The sequence below is a fragment of the Hemibagrus wyckioides genome, linkage group LG27 (assembly GCF_019097595.1).
Source record: "Hemibagrus wyckioides isolate EC202008001 linkage group LG27, SWU_Hwy_1.0, whole genome shotgun sequence".
Lineage (NCBI taxonomy): Eukaryota > Metazoa > Chordata > Actinopteri > Siluriformes > Bagridae > Hemibagrus > Hemibagrus wyckioides.
In genome coordinates this window covers 10,249,947-10,261,385 of record NC_080736.1, presented here as the reverse complement: position 1 = coordinate 10,261,385, position 11,439 = coordinate 10,249,947, and the positions used below count along the sequence as shown (strand labels likewise).

Below are 11,439 nucleotides of genomic sequence, written 5' to 3'. Positions count from 1 at the left end.
ATGATAAATGTTATAACACTGATGAAAAATAGATATTAGGATTCATTTCCTAGTTTGAATCATTTTCAACATTAAACATTTTTTCCCAATAAGGTAATAATAATGGTTTCCAGACTCCACACATTCTTCAGTCAGATCCAGATCCAGGATCTAGTGAGTCATTTTATATCACTTGGTTCTGTAGATATAACCAAAAAGTTATATATGAGCACTTTGTGGTTTCTTGGAAGACCTCCAGCAGTACAGAAATGAGGCAGTTATGTCCATTGAATCGATGTTAAACTGCAGATTATTACCACAAAGTCGCTATCGAAGATATCCAGACCTCTGCAGGAAGCATTTAAATCCTATTAGATGTGTCTATAATCAGTCGGGGGATTCCCAACTGAAGTATTCTAGAAGACGAACATTACCATTATTAACCATTACAAACCACCAGGAACTCAGTGACCTGTAAAGGCTTTCAAGTTTTTCTAAAATTGGAAATGTGTTACTATTTGTTTTCTGCAAATGCTATACACCGATCAGGCATAACATTATGACCACCTGCCTAATATTGTGTTGGCCCCTCTTCTGCAGCCAAAATTGCCCTGACCCGTCACTGACTGTGTATTCTGGCCCCTTTCTATCAGAACCAGCATTAACTCCTTCAGCAATTTGAGCAACAGTAGCTCGTCTGTTGGATCGGATCACACGGGCCAGCCTTCGCTCCCTATGTGCATCAGTGAGCCTTGGCCGCCCATGACCCTGTCACCGGTTCACCACTGTTCCTTCCTTGGACCACATTTGATAGACACTGACCACTGCAGACCGGGAACACCTCACAAGAGCTGCAGTTTTGGAGACGCTCTGATCCAGTCGTCTAGCCATCACAATTTGGCCCTTGTCAAACTCGCTCAAATCCTTACGCTTTCCCATTTTTCCTGCTTCTATCACATCAACTTTGAGGACAAAATGTTCACTTGCTGTCTAATATATCCCACCCACTAACAGCTGCCATGATGAGGAGATAATGAGTCTTATTCACTTCAGCTGTCACTGCTCATAATGTTATGGCTGATCAGTGTATGTGCTATTTCAACGACCTTTTATAATGCTACATGTTACACCTCTCCCAAATGTAGCAACATAATCAGCTGCTCCTTTATCATTTCATGACATTGCCAGTTATCTGGTTAGTTCATGCAGTTATACTGTATACTGACCTGTGCATGTATTTGATATGACTGATTGTGACAGGTGAGTTGATTGTTTTACTGAGTGTAAATAAGTTACTTTTCTTGAATTCAGGTTCTACAAATTATGTTTAGTGTAACATACTTGATGATATTGATTGATATTGTCAAGATTATTTTTTATTTATACCCTTTTTGCAGTGGGGTATGGGAATCATAACCTAGGGGTATGTCTTTTTTTTTTTTTTTAATTTCGTTAAAGTAATATATTTCATAACCCATTATTATCAAAGCGATTACATTTGTCTTACAGGTATTTGAATTGAATTGAATCCAGTTGAATGAGTTTATTTTAAACTCTAATAACACAAAACAACTATGAATACTACTATATACTATAAATAATATAGTACTATGTTATAAATAGTATAAATAAATATAAATGCTGTGATTATTATTATTATTATTATTATTGGATCATTAATGTGTTCGGGAATAAAATAAAACACTTCTCTTAGCACTTCTCTGTCTCATGATAACAACGACCATATTTATTTGTAGGTTAAATGACAGTCATTACATATTTGTAGACTAATTTACGATTATAATGATCTGTACAATTCTTATTCAGACAGTACTGTACTTGGGGTGTCTAAATGATTTGTGCTTCAGCTCTAAACATTTAAGTACACTATATCGTCAAACATTTTGGGACACTCCTCCAAATCATTGAATTCGGGTGTTGTTTTTCAGCGGTTGGGCTTGGCCCCTTAGTTCCAGTAAAAGGAACTCTAAATACCAAGACATTTTTGAAAATTTCATGGGAACAGTTTGAGGATGTCCCTTTCCTGTTCCAACATGACTGTACACCAGTGCACAAAGCAAGGTCCGTAAAGACATGGATGAGTGAGTTTGGTGTGGAGGAACGTCACAGAGTCCTGACCTCAACGCTATAGAACACCTTTGGGATGAATTAGAGCGGAGACTGTGAGCCAGAACTTCTCGTCTAACATCGGTGCCTGACCTCACAAATGCGCTTCTAGTGGAATGGTCAAAAATTCCCATAAACACACTCCTAAAACTTGTGGAAAGCCTTCCCTGAAGAGTTACAGCTGCAAAGGGCAGGCCAACTCCACATTACATTCATGTGCATGTAAAGGCAGATGTCCCAAAACCTTTGGCAAAATAGTGTAGCTCTTGAGTGAAAACTCAGAGCTCTGCTCCTATTAGGTCCACTGTCTCAAAAACAGTGTGCTGTCTGAATTTCTCTTGGGTTGAAGAAGACATGATCCTGAGACATATGTATTTGTATGCTTACTTAGTTTTTTAATAAGGAACCATTCACAATGTAACCACATATCTCTACCACAATGGAGCAGTGACTGTATGTACAGTAGGAATCTTAGCAGGGGAGACCCGCCTTGGCGATCATTAATCAGCTGACCGGAAGTAACACAAGACTTCCGCTGTGGGACACGCTGGGTGTGAGTGAGCATGCGCGATGTGATAGCGGAAGTAAAATAACTGGATAACAACACAAAGATTGGTGAATCGAGTTGGAAGTTGATATAAAATTTAGTCTCGGTTTATTCAAAACATGGCTCTGAACGACATCACTCTGCGGAAAATGCTGTCTAAGGTATGGTGACCTGGTGTTTGTGAAATCTTTTCCGAAGTGTGTTTTTGTTTTCTGCGTTTGTTGAAACAGAAGTGTTTCTTTTTCTTGTACAGAATTATAAATACAGAGACCTGACCATAAGGGAAATCACTAATGTGATAAATCAGTACAAAGACCTGAAGCCTCTGTTTGATAATTATGGTAAGTTTATAGATTTATCGTTAAACATACCGCGTTGACAATGTAAAGAACGATGATGATGTCATTTAAGGCAAGATACTACTTTTTGGGGTTTTTAATGGTCAACCTCATATATAACACGTCTTCTCTTAAATGGCCAAAACTCAACCGAAAGAAATCTTTATTTCACTGTTTATGTTCACTCGCGTCTTCCTCGTTAGCTGAAACGAGGCAGTATATTTAATACTTTAGGCTCCGCCCACTCGGCGTCATCACGTCATGTCATAACCCTGAAAAGCTTGTTTCCTGACATACCGTCTATTTCGTCACAAATGCTGTCACTGTTTTAGACTTATTCAATATGAGGTGTTGAACTGTATTGTGTAATTAATTAAAAAAAACATTTTCCATAAAAAAAAAGTTTCTAGAACTGCATTCCATCAGTACATTTTCATCATTTGAAGGGTGATAGAGAGGAATTATTCAGTTTCAAAAGTGTGTGTGTGTGTGAGAGAGAGAGAGAGAGAGAGAGAGAGAGCTAAGATCAGTTGCCTCCAGGTGTGAACGAGCATGTGACTCTGTGACTGAGTGACTGACTGAGTGAATATGTGAATGAGTGGCTGACTGAGTGATTGAATGACTGAATAAGTGACTGACTGAGTGAATGAGTGGCTGATTGAGTGAGTGAATGAGTGGCTGATTGAGTGAATGACTGACTGAGTGAATGAGTGACTGACTGAGTGAATGAGTGGCTGAATGAGTGAATGACTGACTGATTGAGTGAGTGAATGACTGATTGAATGACTGACTGAGTGAATGACTGAGTGAATGAGTGGCTGAATGAGTGAATGACTGACTGACTGAGTGAGTGAATGACTGACTGACTGAGTGAGTGACTGAGTGACTGAGTGAGTGACTGAGTGAGTGAGTGACTGAGTGAGTGAATGACTGAGTGAGTGAGTGAGTGAGTGAGTGAGTGACTGACTGAGTGACTGACTGAGTGAGTGACTGAGTGACTGAGTGAGTGAATGACTGACTGAGTGAGTGAATGACTGACTGAGTGAATGAGTGACTGACTGAGTGAATGAGTGGCTGAATGAGTGAATGACTGACTGATTGAGTGAGTGAATGACTGATTGAATGACTGACTGAGTGAATGAGTGAATGACTGAGTGAATGAGTGGCTGAATGAGTGAATGACTGACTGACTGAGTGAGTGAATGACTGACTGACTGAGTGAGTGACTGAGTGACTGAGTGAGTGACTGAGTGAGTGAGTGACTGAGTGAGTGAATGACTGAGTGAGTGAGTGAGTGAGTGAGTGAGTGACTGACTGAGTGACTGACTGAGTGAGTGACTGAGTGAGTGAATGACTGACTGAGTGAGTGAATGACTGACTGAGTGAATGAGTGACTGACTGAGTGAATGAGTGGCTGAATGAGTGAATGACTGACTGATTGAGTGAGTGAATGACTGATTGAATGACTGACTGAGTGAATGAGTGAATGACTGAGTGAATGAGTGGCTGAATGAGTGAATGACTGACTGACTGAGTGAGTGAATGACTGACTGACTGAGTGAGTGACTGAGTGAGTGACTGAGTGAGTGACTGAGTGAGTGACTGACTGAGTGAATGACTGAGTGAGTGAGTGAGTGAGTGACTGAGTGAGTGACTGAGTGAGTGACTGAGTGAGTGACTGACTGAGTGACTGACTGAGTGAGTGACTGACTGAGTGAGTGACTGAGTGAGTGACTGAGTGAGTGACTGAGTGAGTGACTGAGTGAGTGACTGACTGACTGAGTGACTGACTGAGTGACTGACTGAGTGAGTGACTGACTGAGTGACTGACTGACTGACTGAGTGACTGACTGAGTGACTGACTGAGTGAGTGACTGAGTGACTGAGTGAGTGGCTGAATGAGTGAATGACTGACTGAGTGACTGAGTGAGTGACTGAGTGAGTGACTGAGTGAGTGACTGAGTGAGTGACTGAGTGAGTGACTGAGTGAGTGACTGAGTGAGTGAGTGACTGAGTGAGTGACTGAGTGAGTGACTGAGTGAGTGGCTGAATGAGTGAATGACTGACTGAGTGACTGACTGAGTGAGTGACTGACTGAGTGAGTGAGTGACTGAGTGAGTGACTGAGTGAGTGACTGAGTGGCTGAATGAGTGAGTGAATGACTGACTGAGTGAGTGAATGACTGATTGAGTGAGTGAATGACTGATTGAATGACTGATTGAGTGACTGAGTGAGTGAATGACTGATTGAATGACTGACTGAGTGAATGAGTGGCTGAATGAGTGAATGACTGACTGAGTGAGTGAATGACTGATTGAATGACTGACTGAGTGAATGAGTGGCTGAATGAGTGAATGACTGACTGAGTGAGTGAATGACTGATTGAATGACTGACTGAGTGAGTGAATGACTGATTGAATGACTGACTGAGTGAGTGAATGACTGACTTAATGACTGACTGAGTGAGTGAGTGACTGTGAATAAGTGGCTGAATGAGTGAATGACTGACTGAATGACAGTGAGTGAGTGAATGAGTGACTGACTGAGTGAATGAGTAACTGACTAAGTGAATGACTGACTGAGCGAGTGACTGATTGAATAAGTGGCTGAGTGAATGAATGAGTGACTGAGTGAATAAGTGGCTGATTGAGTGAGTGAATGAGTGAGTGAAATGATATTTCATCATTTTTTTTTGTTTCTCTAAAAGGTCTTCCTCTAAGAAGTCTGAAAGTGTGAAATAAATGTAAATGTCAATATATATATATATATATAATTCTGATATCTTCAAAAGACAAGCTTTTTGATTTTAAGTATGCATATACATGCATGATTAATTGGACAACTAAATGTGTCTTTTGAGATAATAAAAATATTTCTATTTCTACAAAAAATCTAGTATGTAAGAATGTAAAAAGAGTGTCAGCAATTCCCCAGACAAAGGTTTAATGTGAGATCTATTTTTTTTTTAAATGCCATTATTCACCTGTAGTGTCTTGCCTTTAAAGAATTTACAGGTAAAACCAATTGTTAATATGTAATATATTTAATTTGGTTGTTTTCGTAACTTTTCTTTCTTGCAATACAACTTTGCATAGTGTTCAACGATGGCAGCAACAGAGAGCTACTGAGTCTTACAGGAACTGTACCAGTGAGCTTTAAAGGTGAGAAGAAGAACAAATATGTACACATGATCTGATGGTTAAATGAGCTTCTACATTGTCTTAAGTCTTCTGTGTTCTTTTGTGTCCATTTAAACCCATATATATATATATACCCCAACACACTAACACATTATATTTTTGTTGTGTTGGTAGACTTTAAGGGATGCACTGATCTGGTCCTGAGCATCAGTATCAGAGCTAATACTGGATCTAGTTGTATTTGATTTATGCGTGAATATGTGTGATATGTACTGGCTTGCATGTGAACATCCAGAGAATATCTGCCATATCTTGTCTTAAAGCATACTGTGACAAAACTGCAAGCTCTGATTATATTGTAGTTATAGTACTGAAAATAAAACTTCCTTGTTTTCTGTTTTTTTTTTAGGAAATGTGTACAACATTCCTATTTGCCTGTGGCTGCTAGACACCTATCCATTCAATCCTCCTATCTGCTTTGTCAAGCCCACCAGTGCCATGATGATCAAAACAGGGAAGCACGTCGATGCCAATGGAAAAATCTACCTCCCTTATTTGCATGAATGGAAGCATGTAAGTAGACAGTTAATGTTACATTTACAGTTTTAAAATCTTTTTTTTTTTTTCCCGTTCTGTACCAAGGTCATTTGTAAGGATCAATTTTCAGGCACTAATTAATGATCTTTTTTCCTGTCTGTTGGTTTAGCCTGAGTCAGATTTGTTTGGGCTGATCCAGGTGATGATTGTGGTTTTTGGAGAAGAGCCACCAGTGTTTGCTCGGCCCACTACACAGACAGCTTATCCAGGATTTCAACCTTCTGGTCCACCTACTGGTGTGTGATTATTCCTGTTGGTTTGAAGCAGGGTATTTTAAAGCAGGATGTTTAGATGTTATTTCTTTTTATCATCTTTGTTTGTTTATTTCTTGTTCATTTTAATGTTATTCCATTCCATTTTTTGATATAATTTGTGTGGAATTAGATTTGGAAGTGTTTGACTCAGTTTTACTTTGTATCTCTTCTTCTTCTTCTTCTTCTTCTTCTTCTTCTTCTTCTTCTTCTTCTTCTTCTTCTTCTTCTTCTTCGTCTTCGTCTTCGTCTTCGTCTTCTTCTTCTTCTTCTTCTTCTTCTTCTTCTTCTTCTTCTTCTTCTTCTTCTCATTATTATTAGGGGCCAAGTACCAAAGGTACATAGGCACTCTACTATTATTCTACCGTTTCTTCTGCTTCTTCTTCTTTTTCTGGCTAGAGTGTCTATGGAAGCCCATCTGGTAAAAAGAAGGCATACTGATTGGTGAGGGTCTAAGGAATGTTTTGACTAAATTTGGGTCAACTGCTCCTAACTCACAAGCACCACCATCAGGTCAAATTTGTGCATAATTTAGAAGTATGTTTGTGGTCATAACTTTTGAACCATGTGTCCAAAATGTAAAAGCCAACCATCGCTGGACTGAGACGAGTTCAATGCACCATGTGACATCAATTTCCTAATTTGATTTTCTTGGATTTTGTCTAAAATCTACAAATGATATATTACCAAATTTGGCATACGTTGTCTTTAAAAGAATTTTGCACACTCCAAATGGTTTACCCACAGTGGTCCAGCAAATCTGAGAGCAATTCTGTTGCACTCTGACACATCTCTCTGACAAAATCTGCCATAACATGCTAAAAAATGTTAACATCTAACTCTCACATCCACCAGGTTAGACTCGCATCAATCTAAATGTTAAAGTAGAAAAAGGCAACACAACAGGTCACAGCAGGTACAGCAGAAATGTCCCTGCTGCCCATTTGTTCATCTGTTCTCTTAACAGTCAGAAAAACTGTCTGTAGTCTAAACATACACAACTGCAAATCACTCTCGAAGCCCTTTTCCTAACGTTATTCCTCTGTTTCCCTGTGATTGCTTAAGCTATAACTGTAACCTGTCTGTGAATGTGCAGCTCACCAAGTCTGAGTGCTTGGCCCCTGAAAATGCTAGCTGTTATGCAGGTTTTTTCAGCATTTGGTGCTTGCCTCTTCTAATCATCAATATTTTTCTCTTTCTTCTAGCCTCCTACTTGCCAAATACACCAAGCACTCCATTTGGCCAGGGTTACTCTCCTAACCCAGGGTAAAGATTCTTTTAAAGTTTGTTTCTCTTGTTCATATGATTAAAAATTTGTTCTACATCATACTTCTTAATGTTTCTGTTAGAGGTTTTCAGGGTTATCCCTACCCTGCTGCTACTTCTGGATACCCAGCCACATCAGGAACGCCACACTATACTCCCACCACTGCTGGAGGTAAGTTGTATAAAACTTAAGGGTATCTTTGGTTTTTTCATGCCATCCAACCTTCAGAAGTGACGGCTGGCAAAATCAACCTGTTTACATGACCCAGGTCCCAGTCGTGATGCCACCATCGGCGAGGACACGATCCGTGCGTCTCTGGTGTCTGCGGTGAGTGATAAGCTGCGCTGGAGGATGAAGGAGGAGATGGACCGCGCTCAGGCTGAACTGGACGCTCTCAAGAGGACCGAGGAGGACCTGAAAAAGGGACACCAGAAGCTGGAGGAAATGGTGTCCAAAGTGGACCAAGAGATAGTATGTCTTATTCTGTATAACCTGGTGGCTTAGCGGTAAACATTTTTCTGACACCTCTGAGATTGGGGGTTTAATTCCTATATACCTCTGTGTTTTCTCCTCATGCTTTGGTGGGTTCCTCTGGGTATTCCAGTATCCTCGCCCAGTCCAAAGACAACAATATTTTGTCGGCTGATTGGCGTCTCTAAATTGTTCATATTGTGTGTGTGTGATTGTGCCCTGTGAGGGTTTGACACCCAGGGTGTTCCATGCCTTGTGCCCCAAATCCCCTGGGATAGACTCCAGGTTCCCCACAACCCTATGCCAGATAAGTTGTACAGAGAATAGATGTAAAGAGTCTTGTCTTTGGGCACACCTGAACATGTATTATCCAATCAGCCAGTCATACGGCAGCAAAAATGCAGTGGTTAAGGCATTGGACTACTGATCGGAAGGTCATTGCTGGGCCCCATGAGCAAGGCCCAGTTACTCAGTTGTATAAATCATGTAAAGTGTAAGTCATGCTGGATAAGGGTATCTGCCAAATGCTGTATATGTAAATGTAACTTTTAATTGGGGGGCTGTGGTAGCTTAGTAGGTGTTGGACCACTGATCAGAAGCTTGTGAGCTCAAACCCCAGGTCCATCAAGTGTCCACCCCTGAGCCTCTGAGCAAGACCATTAACCCTAAATTGCTCAGTTGTATAAAATCAGATTTTAAAAAAAATCTAAGCTTTGAATAAGGGCGTCTGAGAAATGCCATAAATGTAAATAATTGGATAATTGTGTTTCTATTCAAGTGCACCAGAGCTGTAAAATGATTGGCTGTAGACTTGAGATGAAAGTAGTTTATTTCCTCTTCCTTGTCCAGACTGATGTGGACAGAAACATAGAGCTGCTGAAGAAGAAGGATGAGGAGCTCACAGCCGCTCTGGAAAAAATGGAACAGCAATCAGAGAATAACGATATCGACGAACTCATCGTGCCCACGGCGCCGCTGTACCGCCAAATTCTCAACCTCTATGCTGAAGAGAACGCCATCGAAGACACTATCTTCTACTTGGGCGAAGCGCTACGCAGAGACGTCATCGACTTAGACGTCTTCCTCAAGGTCAGTCTTTCTATCCCTCGTTCCATCTTTCTTTATGCCGATACTGTTTGCGGAAAGTGTACAGTCCAGTGGTGTTAGTCTGAAAATTACTCTGAATCTTGTGGAATGTTCAGAAGACAAGTTAGTTCATTTTAATACTTCCATTAGTCATTCCACAAAGTTGCACAGATAAAAAATAAGGCAGCTTATCATGCAATTGAGAAACCAGAAAGTCCTGAAGACTTCCGTGAGAGGAGATTTGGTGGGGTTTAACGTGTTTGCATGGTTGGGGGTTCGAGTCCTGCCTCCACACTGTGTGCATGAAGTTGGTGTTCTTACAGTGCTTTGGGGCTTTCCTCAAGATACACCAGTTTACATTGCTGATTGATTAGTGTGTGAATAGGTGTGAGGGTGTGTGTGTGATTGTTGTAATTGTTGCAAATGTTGGGATTGGATGGATGAATGGAGCTTATGTTTAATTATGTAAGACCATATATCATTATCCTAAGTAAAACACAGTAAATTGTTCCACCCTAATATACTGTAGATTGTCTCTTTCTTCCATTTATGTAATTATCTTTTTTTGTCCTCAAAAAAAAAAAAAATACTGAGTGTGTGTCAGAAACTCTTCTGGATAATATTAGGATAATTGTGCTTGCATTGACTTACTGAAAAACAATACAAAAAAACTTTTGTTTGTATTGTAGCATGTGCGACTTCTCTCACGGAAGCAGTTCCAGTTGCGTGCGTTGATGCAGAAAGCCAGAAAAACCGCAGGCCTCAGCGACCTCTACTGACCAACTCGAAGCTCAACACTTCTCTCCTTTTCCAGTCGTCTTTATTTTATCCAACTCTGCAATCAGTGCATTATCTACACCTGATCCACAAACAGACAAGTGCCAGGTTTTTACTTTATAAACACAATCAAATATCAGTATAGAATACTGTAACATGATGCTGTTTTACACTATTAGTCATATCTATTTATACACACACACACAATTTTATTTGACCTACCACTACAATCTTAAGGGCATGAGAATCAAGAAATGATGAACAGTGATTATATATATATATATATATATATAAATATATAAAAAAAAAAACTTTTTTTTTTTGCATTACTATGATTATAAATATGAAGTGACCTTTCCAGATTTGTAATGATTTGTAATTTTGACAATCACATGGGAGCGGGAAGGCAAATGATTGCGACCGATGTTGCTTAGAAGGATTTTTTACCTTTCTTTTTTTTTGTGGTCTAAAACAGTCAACAATCTTCTCATATTAGGAGTCACAGAAATGTTCTTTCTAACAATCAAAGCACTTTAAACACTTGATGGGTTTAAGAAGGCTCATAATGATAATCCACCCTGGCTATGCATAAAAACAAACCACAGTACATTCCATATATTGTGTATGATTTTATTTGCTTGAATGTATTTGCATCCTTTTTGCATGATTGATTTGTCTGCAAGGAACATTGTGTAATAGGAAAATATTCTTGGGAATATTTTTGCTACCTAGCATTAGTTTGTTCAAATAGATCATTTACTAGTATGTTTACAACATAGAAATCACAAAAAAAATCCTGTAAGTAGCTTCATGAGCTGCATAATGACATGGCTTGAGCTTTAATATTATTATTATTATT

At 39.6% G+C, this 11,439-nt stretch overlaps 1 protein-coding gene across 1 annotated transcript; it reads left to right on the top strand.

The window, feature by feature from the left end:
* The first annotated feature begins 2,642 nt into the window (after positions 1-2,642).
* tsg101b (tumor susceptibility 101b) lies at positions 2,643-10,863 on the top strand. The gene is made up of 10 exons (XM_058382312.1): positions 2,643-2,814; positions 2,907-2,994; positions 6,087-6,152; positions 6,541-6,704; positions 6,838-6,964; positions 8,185-8,245; positions 8,329-8,417; positions 8,515-8,717; positions 9,567-9,806; positions 10,493-10,863. Exons 1-10 carry the CDS (start codon positions 2,773-2,775, stop codon positions 10,580-10,582), a joined length of 1,170 nt encoding a protein of 389 aa, XP_058238295.1. The 5' UTR covers positions 2,643-2,772; the 3' UTR covers positions 10,583-10,863.
* Positions 10,864-11,439: the final 576 nt, after the last annotated feature.

Excerpts from the sequence above, each read along its gene's own strand:
- tsg101b (XM_058382312.1), top strand. The coding sequence starts at position 2,773 with ATGGCTCTGAACGACATCACTCTGCGGAAAATGCTGTCTAAG. Across the intron at positions 6,153-6,540 it reads TGTACCAGTGAGCTTTAAAG|GAAATGTGTACAACATTCCT; the intron begins GTGAGAAGAAGA and ends TTTTTTTTTTAG. Across the intron at positions 8,718-9,566 it reads CCAAAGTGGACCAAGAGATA|ACTGATGTGGACAGAAACAT; the intron begins GTATGTCTTATT and ends TTCCTTGTCCAG.